Here is a 17,052-nt window from a genome sequence, read left to right as displayed (position 1 = left end):
TTCCTCTTTAGGAAGTATTTCCCAATCTTTAAACAAATCTTTGAATAACTGTCTTGAATCACTGATTGAAAGTTTGCTCTGTTGATTTTTCACTATTTCTGTTCTTTTTCTGAGCACTACTGAGCTTGGTTTCTTGCAATGCGTCTACGTAGATATGTACATGTAATTCTAGCAGGTTTCTTAACTTTTCGTCGTTTCATTGTTGATAACATTGTTTTGACCCGACGAAAATGTTGGTCATGTAAGGTTTACCTGTAGAGTGGGGATTCGTTTTGTAAATGATCTAAGGTCAACAGAAAAGTCCTGTACTGGTAATTTTCTGCCAGCATCTAGACATTCTGGAATGAATGACATTATATCAATACAGTATATCTTCTGCGTATTGCTATTTTCAAGGATGAAGGCATGTTTTTCTCTGTGAATGATTGCTTGTTGACAAGGACATAATACATTTTTGTTGACCGCCCTTTTACATTTCCGTTTGGGAGTGATTTTTTCACAGTTCCACCATTTTTCAAAATTAGTTCTGTGAAGGATTTTTGAGTGAATTTGACAGTGCCACGTTTGGGAACAGCACCAACAAGGACAAATGTCATTGTCTTAAAAACTAGTGACACAATTTTCTCTTTGTTTAAACCCAAACAATCTATAATGCTGACTCCATTTTCAGCCTTTTTCCTGACAATATTACCCTCTGAATGTTTTTTGTATGATTAAGGCAGCAGAGTGTCGGTGGCAGTACTTTTGGAATGATTCTGATACAACAGGATCACTAGACTTGTTTTCTATCTGGTACGACAGGTTTTTCCACATGTGGAAAAAAGTGTCATACAGCTAGTGGATCAGACTTATTGGCACCCCCATGTCTGGTTGTGTGTTGGAAGTAATATCTTGCGTGTTGGTAGTTGGCGTGTTCTCCACCTTGGGACTGAAATCTACCTAATGTACATGGCAAAGCTTTCATCAAATGAGGAACTACGTCAATGAATTTCATCATATAAGGAGTCACCTGTTGATAACCATACCGAAAAGTATATAATTGGTAGAATTTTTCTGCCTGTATGATATATTCATCAATGTCAGAATCACTGTAACTGTATCCATGCAAACTTGTAATCATCAACTCTTGTAGAGGCATCTGGTTTGCCTGGTAAGAGAATTGGTGGGGGGTCAGAGTTAGCAATAGTATAATCTGATAAAAGCTTTGCCATATATGCTTCACTAGATCAAACTCTGATAATTTGTCCTCTGTTATTTGAATAAATTCTTTGACATGGGGTGCCAAAGCAAAGTCAAAGGAATGGTCCCCCTAGGATCTACAACATCATTCAGGGGATGTGGATACTGATTTTCTGCTCCAGTAGGGGGCGCACTATAAACGATGTATCCCGAAATGCATCATGATTCCGTAACACGAATGTCCTAGGTTCGTCAAACGAGGGCGCTGTGTTAAAATTTCATATAATCAGGGCCAGGGCGTTCTCAGTGAATATTGCCATAACTTACAGGGTTCGGTTGCAGCCTCGTTCACAATAAAATATTTGAAAACCCGAGATTCTTATGATTTTTCCGATATTTTTCTATTCTTCCTCCGTTTTTTCATTGCAAAATTATTGATATGCAAATGAGAATGTCAAATTTACCCTTTTTTGGACATTTTTTGCTATCTACTTCGCCATATCAACTTCAATCACTGCAAGGGCCTGATGGTTCAACTGGTAGAAGCAATGGCTGCCAAGGTACGATCGTGTTGTTGTTTACGGTGTAATTATTCTCTTAGAATAGACAAAATCATAAAAATCAAGGATTTTCCTCAAAATCAAGATTTATTATTCCCATAGAAAGCCAGGAGCTCATTTTTACGGATTGTACTATTGTAGAGTAAGGTCTAAGCTTTCCAATGGTATACAGTACACGGTACTTGGTATGTGTTTCCACAGACTTAGATAGCATTTGAAACAGCCGATGTATTTTCTAATATTGAAATACAAAATGCAGTACTTAATTTGTCATTAATTTGTCATCGCACAAAGTGCATGTAGTTCTGACATCGGATTTTCTATGCTCTTCCAGATGACAAAATCCAAATCGATGGAAGAGCTCTCTTCAGGCTCTGTCCTCTCTATACATCCCATTTCATCTTCATCCCTTCCTTCTAACTTTTGTTTTAATTTTTCTTCTTCCTCTTCTTCTATCCCTAGCCCTCCAGCCACGATAATAGATGGGTGTCGCACTTGCCGGGTGTGTTCCCACCCTTGGGATACACATTACTGGCAACATACTTACTACAGTATGCAACTATTTGATTCTTCACAACCACATAGTTGTGAAGAATCAAATAGTTGTGCGACTCATTCACCTCCTCCCTCACTTTCTACACCTTGTCCTTCTCTTGATCCTATGTCTCGTCATCCTCCCTGCCCCTCCCGGCTCCCCTCCCCTTCACATTCTAGCTCTTCTTCAGAGTCATCATACTCAGCAGCTTCATTATCTTCCTATGATCCATCAGCTTCTCTATTTTCTACCCATTTTTCTTCTTCTCCACCCCCCCACCCCCCCACTAAATATTCCCTCTCCTCTGCCCCTAAATTCTCCTATCATTATTTCCTCTGCTTCTGATTGTATCAATTCTTCACCTTCTCCCTCACCATCTCCTGTCTTTGGCAAAGTCACCCCTCCAAGGCAGAGCCTGAAGAGACCAAGATCGCCATAACTACAACTTCCTTAAAGTAAGTGTATTTTGTTTTACAAGTGCATGTACAACAATGATATGCTGGTCAAAACCCCCCAAAAAGTACTTCCAAACAAACGTCACACAGGAAGTTACGCTACGCTTGAAGAACTCTGCCTACCAGCTGTTTTATTCAGTGATACACATCAGGCCGATCTTTGATGATGATGTTTTTTGTGAAATATTTTTTTATTGATGTCAAATAATTTTTAATGTATTTGTTTTCTATTTAATGTGCAACAACTAGTAAACAATGATCTATCATTGTGATGAATTACTACTTTTATTCTTTGTTTGCAGGATAAATTACAGATGGATTTTATTTATACTTTTCATGTTACTTGTTATCCAAAATTTGTATCTCAGGTAAGTTTATCAGTATAAATGTGTGTGTGGTGATATGCATGCTTTATTAATTACTCTGAAATTGGAGTATTTCTAAGGATTTCTCTGTTGGTCCTCATCAACCAACGTACTAATAATGTTTTGGCCCAGGATCCTCCTCCTAAATGGCGACGAATATCCATTTTCATTCGTTGATGTGACATTTCAATACCAGAGCTACTGTGAATATTGATACCCTTGTCTCTTTGCAGGAGCTGACAGCCATGCTGTGCAACGATATGCATGTAGTGTGTCAGTGTTACATGTGGCAGGTCAGTGACTATTTGCTTTAACCATTGTTTTGCCTTACAGTCAAATACTTCACATAGCTCTTCAAAACTACTCACTGTTATAACATGTTGTAACTGTGTAAATCATCATCAGTAAAGTGAGTAATACTCATTATATGGTTGAGTGCTCGATAGTCTCTGACGATGGCTGTTATCTTGTGTGCATGTTCAGATTCAAACAGTATTCTTTCACACCCTCTTAGCACATCCTCAGCCATAAAACGGGTGCATGCGCCACCCTCGTAACCCCCCCATATTTTTTCACGATACATTTACTTCTGAGAAAAGCTTTTAATTGTTGCACTTTACCTCTTTCACCATTCTCTGCCTGCATAACTTTATCAATATTGCTTAGTTTGTCCTGAATTTCCTTCTTTTGTTTATTTGCCGAGATTCTTTCTTGTCCTCTTTCTGTATTTTCTATCACTTTTCCCTCATCATCTTTTGATGGGGAAATATACTTTAGTCTACTGTGTATGTTATTAATGAGTGCATGGTGTCTTTCATTTGTATTGTCATGGATTATTAACTTACCTCTCTTATGGTAATCAAGTGCTAGTATGTCTGCAGCTTTTCCTTTTTCAATTATTTCCCTGTCAATAGATGTGAACTCAGCTGCCACACTTTGTAGTTTTTCAGGGTGTGTTATTTGTAGTTGTATTTGACATTGTTGTGGTGTACTAGAGCCCTAGTATTTATAATCTCTTCAATTTCATGCAAATTTTTCTCTCTTTTTTAAAAAATGTTTAACTCGTGCTCTTTCTTTTTCCCTTGCAGGGGTTTCTGGGTCATTTTTCCGTGGGCAGATTGTACATGGCTGACAACTCCTGATCAAGATTTATATTGTTTATTACATGAATTACATTTGTATTCTTTCTTTTGTGTTTCACTGTTAATTAAAGTATCTATATAATTCTCTGCACAATCTTCAGTGTCAAGTTGAAATTCTTCTTCAGTGGGAAAGGAAAAGGCCTGTGAAGCTACTTGAAGTTTTTTGTGTACCTTGTCAGTTAGGTCATACTTTTTCCCTTGAGCTAGATCTTTTTCATACCCTTCATTATGCAGTTCCATTTTTAAATTAAATTGATCAGCAAGATGATCCTCATACTTTTTTATATCATTTTGCATTTCAGTTGGTAATTCTGCATATTTTAGCAAATACTCAGTTTTTTTATCAAGGTTAGTTGCTTCAACCAATAACTCATCCAGAAATTTCCCCATATTCCGCAACTTTGCATGCAATTGATCCAAAGTGTACTCACTTTTGGGGTCATAGCTGATAATGGGGTCACCAGTTTGACCATACTGATGAGATTTTGCCCATTCTTTCATGACTGAAGATGTAATTGTCATGTCCCAGGAATGGTTCACATTATGACATTGGTCTGCAGAGACATCACACAAATTGCAAAAGAATTTTGTACTCTTTCGTTGTAAAACAAGGCACTTGTATTTTTCATTGCCTTCTAATTTACGTCTGTATGTGATGCCTCTGAGATCAGACTCTGACATTTTTTCTGTGGCTTCAAAGATGGGCAGAATCTCCTCTTTCATAACCAGGTCAGATTCAGCTGCATTGATGATGGCAAGGGGGATTCGGCTGTCATCAGACTGTGGGTTTAGGTCCCGCCATATTTCCTTGCCCTCATATTTTATAATCCGTATTGCTCCACTCACTGCAAAAATTTTAAAAATTCTGAGTTATGCCCTTTGTGTCTTGGAATGTGCCCTCCCTCCCCAACTACAATTTCTACTTTGTCAAAATAAGTTTCATTATTAACATCAATGTTCAGATTATTATCATTGGAAATTTCCCCCAATTGGTCTAATATTTGTTTCTCAACTGATTTTACCCTCCAACCTTTTTTATTCCCACAAGTAGTTTCTGTTACACAGTCGTAAAAACGCCTAAGATTAGACTTGAGTTTTGAGAGTCTTGGGATTCTGGATACATTGTCCTTTGACCTTAGTGATTTTTCTAAACAAGAGTAGTCATTTTCTGACAACCCACCCCCCAGATGAATGAACATATGTTCCGCTTCTCTGTCTGTCCACAGATTAAACCCGAATGTATCTCCCTGTACAGTATTTTCAGCAGTGTCTACTTCCATACCACTCAAAATAGCCATTTTAATTGGAAGGGGGAGCACGTCAAAATTGCTAGAGGTCGTAGCCTCCTTAAAAAAATCGACAGTTAAAAGACTCTTAGCGAACTCCTTGTCATTTTGCAGTCGTGCCTTCCATAGCCCTACTTCGTCATTACCCGACATCTTAAATCCGATCAATCTGTGTTCATTAATAATTTTAGAAACATAAGATTTACTCTTTGTTTGCGACAATGATGTTCGATTTGAACAAAATAAAACAGAAATTGCCGCATCAACGTAAGAACGATCAGGACCGCCTCTCTGTGTGTTCAATAACTTCCTCAACCCTGCTCTTATTTGATTGTGTCCCATGGAAATTATTGCGTTGACACGGCTGCCAAGTTCATTGCCAGCCACAGCCCTTGCCTTCATTAGTTTAAACTTTTGAAATAAATACTTCGAGACACTACAATACTTAGGTGTAGTCAAGTCAAAACATTTAATCATATTAGTCAAAGAAATATCACAGCAACCAACGGCATAAAAACGGGTACAAACCATACGTAACGAACACAAAGTTTTCACCTTCTGAAACTGCATTGAAATAACAAAGAAAACCAAAAATTTGCATCAACACTTCAGACGAAAGATCAAGTATAGTGGATGATCCACAGTAAGAGCGACCGATCGCGATTTTGCGATCGTCAGACCCAGGATTTCGATCGGTAGCACCACATGTGGCCATCATGGCAGTAGAAGTACTACTGCATGTATAACCCTTACAAAACTTGCAGGCCTGCGCTTAACCTTCATATTAGCATGTAAAGGCTAAGATATTAACCTTCAAACTGTTATTTTTGCCCATAAGCAGTACATAGGGCCTTAGCAGTTCACTAGCAGTTCCTTAGCATGTGTATAGGCCGAAATATTTAAATGAGCTAAGCAGTTCAACTGCTAGCAAGGCCTGCATGTAAAGGTTAAGATATTAGCCTGTATACAGTTTGTTATTCAGCAGTACACTTGAATTTGACAGCTTGCAAATGCACAAAATATATGCCAGTGAGTCCACTTCATGAATGTGATGTAGAAGTGCAATTGTTTTTTTTTTTACCTCTTTGAATACATATTTAAAAGGATGTCCACTACTCACCAGATTAGACTTCACTACAGAACTTGCATACACAATAAACCTGCACGGAATCAAAATATACTAAGAAATCTTCATTTATTTACTTCTTGTTACTATACTGTTGAACTAAATATAGATGATAAAGTACAATTGGAAGTGATATATCTAAAAATCACTTTGATACAGGCTCAAAACTTACAGAAAAACAAGAATTTTTGTTCTAAAACATTCAATGGGAACTACCGGTATTACAAGATATCAGTCTTGCCAGGTCATGCTTACATCTTGCGTTGCTTATTTTATTGGTAACTTTTTTATTGAAAGCTGTCTCTGTGATGTCATATTTTATTCCGGAATCCTGTTCTCTCGCTAACAGGTACTCTATAGATAAAACAAAGGTGTACATTAGTATCTGATTGAAGTCACGGATGCATTTTCATAGGAACACCAAGCTCAAGCATTTGCATTTTAAAGTTATAGTGACTTGTTAAAAGTCTCATAATGCATATTATATCTTACACACACAAGCGACCTATCAGTCAGAATAGCTTCGCTGTTTTTTTTTTAAATTTTTTTTTTTACTTTGGTGACATGTAGAAGTGGTTCAGTTCTTCACTATGCAGTTTTGTTTTAGCGATGTAATAAAGTGGTTACTGGTTTCATATGATGTCTCACTATAAAACACATTTTACACAGAAGTTGGTAATGTATTGTACTTTTATACCATAGTCACCATTTTATAACAAAAATCTACTGTTATGAAAAATTGCACAAAATCTCTGAAAAAAATGACTGGGAAATGCACACAAGAAAAAGAAAAAAAAAGATTCTGAGGATGGCTATAAATAATTCCAATGTCTTACAGCTTTAACTCTGGAAAATGTTAATGATGAATGAAATAAACTAGGGATCTAAAATAATTTTGAGGCAATTTGAATTTGAATTTTCTAACAAATTTACCAAGTCAACAACATTCAACTTGTACTAGTTGTAGTAGATATATATAGGGAAGAAATGTATTAATCGCCATCTTAGTTTCCGTACGGCGACAATCCCAAGTACCCGGAAGAGAGTCATTCTTAGCCATACGTAGTCCTGCTTACATGACGGTGCACGAGTCTGTATTACTGACTTGACTCTAAACATGGAGGTAGGAGGGACAATTGTCAGAATCGAGTCCCGGATTACTCCGCATGCAAGCAGGACTAAGCCATCCGTGACAGTGGTAACACTCGTTCATGTTCGATTACCTTTCACTAAGAAAACACAACGAAATGGTTGAAGTGATCTTTTTTTTTAATTTCTTTTCATCACAACAACAAAATCTGCGCGATCAAAAGTGTTGTAAACCAAACCAGAAAGAATTATCGGACTGGTTAAACTTCCCGCTGAACTGGAGTAAGGTCCAAGCCTCGATAGTACGTGAGGAAATCGTCTCAAACTAGCGATACAACTTTCAAAATATAACTTGACATGTCTTCATTTGTTAGAGTTATACAATTCAAGACGGGTTTTCACTTGAAAAAAAACAATTCTGTGAATAATGACACTCTGAACGCAGCGATTTCTCGGACGATGTTACCACTGTAACGTATGGCTGGCAACGACTTGCTTTCGGGTTAGTCCCTCGTGCATCCGGGTACTTGGGATTGTCGCTTGTCGTGCGTTACCACATCAGTAATTTTGACGCTGTAATTTTGCCACCAATATTGATCGTACAAAAACAAAACTCCATAAATGAACCACAAAGTACTTACCCTTTCAAAATGTGATAATTTTAGAAAGCGTATTATCGTTTTTATTGACGACTGACTCTGTCAAAAAACGTCCCATACACTTCAGTTCAGGCTAGGCATGCACGACTTCTCACTTGATCGTGAGGTGCGTATACTGGAATGAACCATTCTGTAGGAGGGGTGGAGAATTTGGATTTGAAGTTTACAACCCTGTTTCGAACAAATATTTGTCATTTGGGCGCATAATGCGTAGAATTAAGACTATACAGCACATATTACATTGCTTGTTTGATGTCAATAGTGTCTTTTGAAAAGTTGCAGTTTACCTAAAGTCTCGCGGACTGATTTCCAATATGGCGTCGGTCAGAATGCTCATTAACATATTAATTTTTTATAAATTACAAAAAAAAATCATAAAAAATAGAAAAGAAGACTTGAAATTAACAAATCTAAGTAAGCTACCCCCTGCGCATCAACACACCAGATATCAAAGCAATCTGACAAGAAGTACGTGAGGAGATGATGAAAATGTCATTTTAAGAAAAAAAATCATAAAAAATTGAAAATGGCACAGATCAACTTGGCATGAATAAATCTGAATAGCCTCCCCCCAGGGAACATGCACACCAAATATCGAAGAATTCTGACTCACTTTCGGAGAAGATAATGAAAATATAAAAGTTTGACGGACACCTATGATTCACTCTACTCTCTATACTCTATACAACCTATACCTAAAGCTACGCTTTCAGCTTTCGCTGACAGCGGAGCTGAAAATATTGGTAGGAACCCTGATAAAATGATATGGGAACCCTGGTAGAGTTTATCTACTTACTGCCCTTAAAAACACTAGTAGGGAACCCGGTAAAATGATATGGGAACCCGGTAGATTTTACCTACTTACTGCCCTTAAAAACACTGGTAGGAACCCTGGTAAAATGACTGGGGAACTCCTGTAGATTTTACCTACTTACTGCCCTTAAAAAATATTGGTAGGGAACCCTCGTAAAATGATATGGGAACCCTTGTAGATTTTACCTACTTACTGCACTTAAAAAAATATTGATAGGAACCCTGGAAAAATGACTGGGGAACTCCTGTAGATTTTACCTACTTACTGCCCTTAAAAAATATTGGTAGGGAACCCTGGTAAAATGATATGATGGGAACCCCAGTAGATTTTATCTACTTACTGCCCTTAAAAAAATATTGATATATCTTAATATTGATATATCTTGGTATCTGAAGTAGAATTTTACCACCAAGTTAAGTCATAAAGATAGTAACATCAAGACTTCTGGTCCTCACACTATGTGTGTAATACAATAGCGGTGCATCAGAAAAAGTCTACCTTCTTGTTCTATGTTGATGCTCTAGCATATGGTAAAATCCTATTGCAGATACCAAGAATTGGCTGAACTTGTCCACTATCCAAGATTCATTAATATTCACAACACACTACTGACATCAAGTGGGATAACGGGTAGATTTCTAGTAATTTGCATCTGTTTTCCTAAATGACTGTTGAGTAGAAATAGTTCATATCAACCAGTAAAGATACTAGATTTCATTTCCTGATTTCCTGCAGGTCAACATAACCTCAGGTGACCAATTAGAAAATTTATTCTAGCTTATAAAAGGACCCTCTTATGCCTCCTTTTGGTTTAAAAACTGCTTTTGAACAGTACAGTGGTAAATGTTTGTTATACTAATAGTAGCCAAATGATCCAAACAGTTAGTATAAATCTTCCCAATATTCACTTATTTTGATTTGTACAAAATTTATGCAAAGGTATGAAATTTATTTTTCTACATAAGTGGGTGCCAAACTACCTGGTGTAATACAGTAGATGACAATAGACTGCAAGCTATATACATGTATACCAAGTCTAGTTATTATACTCTGTAGTCAATCTCTATGATCTCTTTCTATGTACGTACAGTCAAACAGACAAATCCTATCAAAAACCTAGCTAAATCTCCTGGGAAAGGGATGAACAACTTGTATGTCAGAAGTAATCCATCACACACTGACAGGAGATTGTAATATGTTACTTCATTCAGTTAACTACAAACTCAACCTCCAGTTTGAATTATGTGAGGTAAGGATGTGATAACGTCGTTACGTTTATATAAACACTCCAATAAACTATCGCTGTTGATGGTAAAAACGGAATTCTGTGCTAGAGAAATCCATTTGACTATACAGTAGAGATACATACCTGTTTTACTAAAATGTTCTTCCAACTCTTCCTTTGTGGTGTTGAAAGGTAAATTACCAACAAACAAAACCATGCGATGTTTTTTTCATTTTTGTATTCACTTTTCTTTACCCTCTCTTGTGGTTCGACATTAGATACCTGAATTGAGATAACATCGACATGAAAGTGAAACTGCATAGATTTACAAATAGTACTAGTGTAGTAGTGTGACTACATCATAAATTCAAATAATTTATATCATCATCATATTTGATCTCCTGTTCCAGCAAAGACTGATCCTTATTCACCACTTAGCAGACACCATGCTTTCACAATCGAGTGTTTGTATCAGCAACATTGTCACATACAATAAATAAATAAATAAATTGATCAATCAATTAATCTTTATATTACACAACATATGCCATATTTAGCAAGCGCATTGTAAATCATGAAAACAGGAAAGTACCATATAGTTGTAACTTGTACAATATTTAACAATTATTTCCCCCTTTTTTGTTCGAGCATTGCTTCCAGAGTCATGAGATTGAGAATATGCACCAACACATTTCTGCATGGAGATATGGACGGCGCTATTTACAATCCAGTAGCGCAGGTGTAGCGTTTTCTAGCGTGATGTAGTTGCGTGACGTAGTACGTGGGTGGAGTCAGGATATGTAAATAGCTTCACCGGCGGGAATTTCTGATTACATATACTTTACATTGTTTTATGATAAATGTCTTTGATAGTACTTAATATATGAAATGAATGTAAATTAAAGAGGCATGAGCCAAATGAGATATTTGTTATTTTTGCCTACAAAACAACAAGTCATTGAGAATGACATAGACCCCACTATGATTGGGTTTTAAGGGACTGGCAGTTTATGTTGTAATTTTCAAACCTGGTTAATATTGTTTGGCCTCATATTATCATGACGAAAATGGATATGCACATGTATGTCATAGAACACTGTGCTAATACCAACTTTGAATGAGATCTGTTCAAGCATGTCTGAGTTATGGCTAAATTTGGACATGGAAAATTCGCAAACAAAATGGCTGCCAGGTAGCCATATTGGATCGTATCACGACAACAATGAATATGCACTTGTATGTCATAGAACACTGTCCTAATACCAACTTTGAAAGAGATCTGTTCAAGCATGTCTGAGTTATGGCTTTGAACAGGGAAAATACACAAACAAAATGGCTGCTAGGCGGCCATATTGGATCGTATCATGAAACAAATTGACGTGCATATGTATGCCATACAAATGTAGTATGATGCCCCTGTACAAAGTTTGAAAAAAATCGGTCCAGGCATCTCTAAGAAATGGCTCCGGACGGACGGATCCCAATCCATAAGTACCCGTCCCGGACTTCGTCCAGCGGGGACTAAAAAATTTACAACATTCAATGTACATTAATGGGTTTAGACATGTATATTGAGGTCCTATAATCCTGAGGTCCTATCACACTTTTGGTGTCAACCCAACAATTTATTTGGTTTGTTTAACTTTTGTGATACATATTTCAAGTTTACTTACAACATATTTAATTAATGCCTGTGAACAAAAGCATAACAGTTCAATTTGGTTCATGATCGACCCTTTAATATTACGCATGTGAAAATATGTACATAATTTTAGATTGAATTACCCTTGCTAAGAGCACTGGTATTTCTTTCCAGTAAAGATGTTAATCTGGTCGGTATTAGTTCTCAGAGGGGTATGTAATAACACACGAGGGGAACATCGCCTTTACCACAAAAGTGCAATTCTTGTACTTTCTTATCAATCCTTATCAGCTCATTACCATAACTAAATGTTTGCCTTTTGTAATTACATCTGATAAGCTTTAGTCAACATTAATAACCGACACTACTTTTGTGCGACAGTCGGAAATATTAAAATCATACATTAAAATATGTACAACAAATACAACTTTAAAAAAAAAAGGGACAGTTCCAAATTCAAACAAAGGTAGACACATTAAAACATTTATTGAACAGTTGGTTGCTAGTCATTCCTGACATGATTCAGTAAAGAAATTGCAGTTGGATTGAATGAATATTTAACTCTATTAGTTTTTGTCTTGGGAACTCTATAGCACCGACGGGATGGTGAATCTTCAAATTCCTGGTGAAGGGCTGCTGGTTATTGCTTAGTATGGTATGGTTAATTGACTGTTGCTTTAGGTTGTGGTGTACCTCTCCTGATATATTCACATCTTTGGTCCCATCTAACTGAACATTAATAAGACCAATGTCATGTGCATAGAGTTCAGGAGAGGTGCACCACAACCTAAGGCAACAGTTATAAATGGTAAAGGAGTGGAGCTATTATTTTTATTATTATGTTCTACTATACTGAAACTCTTGAAATTGATTAGATATACAATAACATGTAAAAAGATTGACATAATTTTCAAATTTCTCCTAAAAGTACAATATATATTTTACTGCCTATAGTGGTAAATAGTTTCGTAGTGTTTCTGTATTGACATTGTCATTATTCTATTATGAAGACAACTCAGCAACATAGCAAAGCTACTTGCATGGAATTATACATAATAAATAAAATTTAATTCCGATTTTTCAGAGTTGTCAGCAGTGAGAAAGAGTATCCATCTAATCCCTACAGTGAGTACTTACATCAACTTCGAGTAGTCAAGAAAGTGTGGAAGCTTGCAAGTGGTTACGGCTATGTCATAGCAGACTGTGAGAAAGCAACTGGAATTCTTCTGAAAGAGAAATACTGTGTTGTCGAGCAGCAACTTGTTCAACTTTCAAATTGTTTGTCTTGGCAAACTAATACCGATTACCTGGTAAAGAAAGCACAACAGCGTCTATATTTTCTGAGGCGTTTGAAGAAAATTGGTATGAGTAATTCCATTCTAGTCAACTTTTATCGTAGTGTTATAGAGAGTATTTTAACATATGCTATCACAGTCTGGTTCAATAATATAACCAAGGATGAATTGAATTCACTTGAGCGGGTTGTGCGTACAGCACAAAGAATCATTGGCACAGAATTGCCATCATTACATTCAATCTATCAGACACGCACCATGCACAAAGCAAAAGCCATCATCCAGGATTTTAGCCACCCAGCATATGATTTATTTAAACTTTTACCCTCTGGTAAGCGGTATAGGGCCATCAGAACAAGAACAGAACGTTTTAGGAAGAGTTTTTATCCATCTGCTATCCGTATTTTAAACCGTACATAGTCATCTACTGCCTGTTTTATAACAACTTGTCTTATATTGTTTTTTAGTACCGTGTGTGTTTTTTATTGTCTGTTGTGTCTTTCTTATTTTATTGTCAGTTTTATTCCCGTTTTGTTTCTTTTATGAGCTCGTGTGAAAAATCAATTTCCAATGCTATTTTTGGCACATGGCAAATAAAGTTATAATTATTATTATTATAGCTCAGATGAAACCAAGAGTGCAATTCTGCTGAAATGTAGTTGTGAAGAAAGAATTAATGACTGGAATGCAAAAGTCAAGGGTGACTTTCAACAACTCATAGCAGCAGAGGTGGCCCATTATTGTGTTCATGCCAAAGCTATTCAGAGTCAGATATTCATGCTGTCAGCAACTAGTCTCCCTACTCAAGGTAAGGCTCATGTGATCTTCAATACATACAATGAAGTATAAATGAAAGAACATTGCAATTTAACAACAAAGTAAGCAATAGTCTTGTCTAGTTTCATCCGATAGATAGATAGATAGACAGACAGACAGACAGACAGACAGACAGACAGACAGATACAATGTAGATAGATATAATAGAGATAGGTAGATAGATGCAATGTTCACAGATGATAGATAGATAGATGCAATGTAGATAGATATATGATAGATAGATGCAATATAGATAGATCGATAGATATAGATAGATACATAATGTAGATAGATATAATGTAGATAGATGATAGAGATACAATGTAGATAGATGCTAGATAGATAGATGCAATATAGATAGATCGATAGATATAGATAGATACAAAATGTAAATAGTTATAATGTAGATAGATGATAGACAGAGATACAATGTAGATAGATGATATAGACATATTGGTAGATGAATGTTGATAGATGCAGTGTAGATAGATACAATGTAGATAGATACAAAATGTAGAATGATAGATACAATGTAGATAGATGATAGACAGAGATACAATGTAGATAGATGCTAGATAGACAGATTGATAGATGCAATGTAGATAGATGATAGATAGATAGAGAGGGAACTATATATAGATAGATGCAATATATATAGATATATGCGATGTAGATAGATGATATAGACGTATTGATAGATGCAATGTTGATAAATGCAGTGTAAATAGATACAATGTAGATAGATGATAGACAGATTGATAGACAGACAAGCAGATAGATACATGTAGCTACTAAGTGATCATGCCATTATTGGTGTACATGTATCAGTATACTATGTTACTATGTTTTCAACAATCTGTTGGAAACTTGATATTTACCAAAAGTTGTTACAATATTTTCAATGCAATTTTGCCGGTATTTATTCATACATTTTTGTGTACTTTACAAACAATTTTAGAATGGGTCATCTGTGACCTGTCACTTCCAAAATCGTGGGGCAAGTCCAAAAAATGTATGTCAACTGATGCAAAAATGCAGTCTGGCTGCAACACTGAATCCCATTCATTTGTTTGTTTGTTTGTTTGAAACAAGTTCTTTTCCTCAATATTTTTGTGTTAACAGTTGTATTTACACCTGTCTGGTTACCCACTTCTGTTTTATTTTTGACTTTTTATTGTATTCATTTTCAATTTTTTTTCTCAGATATCCCATGTGTTCAGCAGTTGCAGAACATGCCACTATTGTCTGCAGTCACAATGGACCAGGTGCACCTTGTCTATCTGAAGAATACATCAGGTGGCAAAAAACTCGCTTGCAAGACGTGCAAACATGGAGTTACCAGTTGTGAGTATGTTGGTATGTACAGGACATGGCTTGATGACAATGATATATCTGTCCCCGAGTCCAGGAATGATGTCCCAAGAACAAGTAACTTCAAACATATCACATATGAACGGATTCCATATCCACTATCAGAAAAACTGCAGGATGTGTATGATAGGCAGGTAGATGGAGATGCACCATTCCCAGAATACCTAATTCCACAAATTCCAGAGTCTGGCAAACACAGCTTTTGTGAGCATGGTTGTGAATGGGATGATGGCGATCCTGTGGTAAATGGGTGGATCTGTGATTCTGTGGTAAATGGGTGGATCTGTGATCCTGTGGTAAATGGGTGGATATGTGATCCTGTGGTAAATGGGTGGATCTGTGATCCTATGGTAAATGGGTGGATCTGTGGTGAGGGATTGATATTTCAGGAACACCATACTGTAGCAAAAGTACAGAGTGAAATTTCGAGAGAATGAGAATGCTGAATATGGAAAGAAACAGAAAGAAAGGAAGAAGATGAGGAGTAGACGGTACAAGGTAAATAATTGTCATTAATAACTTAAAATTAGCATTCATAGTGATTATGAATATTTAGAGGATTATGGCTAATCTGTGCATTTGTGGGGAAATTCAAGCTGCTCTATGGATCAGCTTCTGGGTATAGTTTTCAACATTTTTCTGTACCCTGAGAAACAATCAGGTCATGAAGCATGTATGAATTGTTTGTGAATGTCGTAGGATGGTAACTTGAAGTATTGTGAAGTATTTTTTTATTTTAATGGACTTGTAACTCACTAAAACATTATCTTTTCAAACAGATGATGAAAAGACGAGAGGCAAAACTGATTGAGGAGGGCTGAGGACTGTGTGGAAGGACGTTACAGCTGAACTGATGAGCGATGAAGAAGTAGAGGAGGATGGTACAGTGAATGTGTGGCGGCCGAAATGGCGTACACATGAATTAAATGCCATTATAGAAAGACTGAATGCACGCTTGAAAGAGTGTCCAAAAACTTCAAATTTAATGAAAAGACGGACATAATGTTGGAACTTCGACTAGAGAAAGGCCTTCAAGGCTGTATCCCATCGCTCTAGTTAGTCACAACTGAAATTTTGTATGAGTAGAAGATGCCTGATCTTGGACTGCATCTGTCTGTACTCTGTTCGTCCGTCAAGTTTTTGTATTTTAATTTTCTTCAACTGTATATCTTTTTTGTCACCATAGTTGTGAAAGAATGAAAACAAAACATGGGTTGAGTTTGAATTCTTTTTTTTTCTTTTTACAGATACATCCATAACCAACCTTATGACACACTACAGGTAAACTTTTCCTACATGTAACATCTTTCCAAACTTACACCTTTTAGAATGTCATTTAATGGAAAGGGTCATGGAGCACAAGTGTGGGTTAGGAATATTTTCTGAGCATGGTCATCACAAGTTTAATCAATCCTATGCAAACTACAGTTTATGCCAGGTCAGGATTTGGTGAAAGTAGTGCAGATGATCAAGAATCACCATGTCCAAGTTGT

General features: G+C 36.5%; 1 protein-coding gene and 2 long non-coding RNA genes across 5 annotated transcripts in view; 2 read left to right on the top strand and 1 right to left on the bottom strand.

Moving 5' to 3' along the window:
* The first annotated feature begins 2,073 nt into the window (after positions 1 to 2,073).
* On the top strand, positions 2,074 to 4,323 carry LOC144453276 (uncharacterized). Its single transcript, XR_013482402.1, has 4 exons — positions 2,074 to 2,729; positions 3,032 to 3,097; positions 3,328 to 3,387; positions 4,183 to 4,323. It is a non-coding gene; the product is annotated as an uncharacterized LOC144453276 (long non-coding RNA).
* A 2,423-nt stretch (positions 4,324 to 6,746) lies between these two features.
* The window catches only part of LOC144453272 (uncharacterized), a 33,399-nt gene continuing 23,093 nt past the window's right edge, over positions 6,747 to 17,052 (bottom strand). Inside the window, exons 2-4 of one of the 3 annotated variants that reach the window (XR_013482398.1) lie at positions 13,215 to 13,384; positions 10,580 to 10,717; positions 6,747 to 7,002 (exon numbers count right to left, since the gene is read on the bottom strand). This is a non-coding gene — a long non-coding RNA (uncharacterized LOC144453272). Of the gene's footprint in view, positions 7,003 to 8,378; positions 8,527 to 10,579; positions 11,214 to 13,214; positions 13,385 to 17,052 lie in introns of those variants that run through there. The other 2 variants (XR_013482400.1, XR_013482399.1) reach the window with 2 other exon arrangements.
* LOC144453266 (uncharacterized) lies at positions 12,595 to 15,996 on the top strand. Its single transcript, XM_078144538.1, has 4 exons — positions 12,595 to 12,602; positions 13,162 to 13,439; positions 13,998 to 14,180; positions 15,392 to 15,996. Exons 1-4 carry the CDS (start codon positions 12,595 to 12,597, stop codon positions 15,994 to 15,996), a joined length of 1,074 nt encoding a protein of 357 aa, XP_078000664.1.

Source organism: Glandiceps talaboti, unplaced genomic scaffold (genome assembly GCF_964340395.1).
Source record: "Glandiceps talaboti unplaced genomic scaffold, keGlaTala1.1 scaffold_32, whole genome shotgun sequence".
Taxonomy (NCBI): Eukaryota; Metazoa; Hemichordata; class Enteropneusta; family Spengelidae; genus Glandiceps; species Glandiceps talaboti.
Note: the sequence above shows the minus strand (reverse complement) of the source record. Positions and strands in the feature narration are given on the sequence as shown.

Excerpts from the sequence above, each read along its gene's own strand:
- LOC144453266 (XM_078144538.1), top strand. Across the intron at positions 13,440-13,997 it reads GAGGCGTTTGAAGAAAATTG|ATGAAACCAAGAGTGCAATT; the intron begins GTATGAGTAATT and ends ATTATAGCTCAG. Across the intron at positions 14,181-15,391 it reads AACTAGTCTCCCTACTCAAG|ATATCCCATGTGTTCAGCAG; the intron begins GTAAGGCTCATG and ends TTTTTTTCTCAG.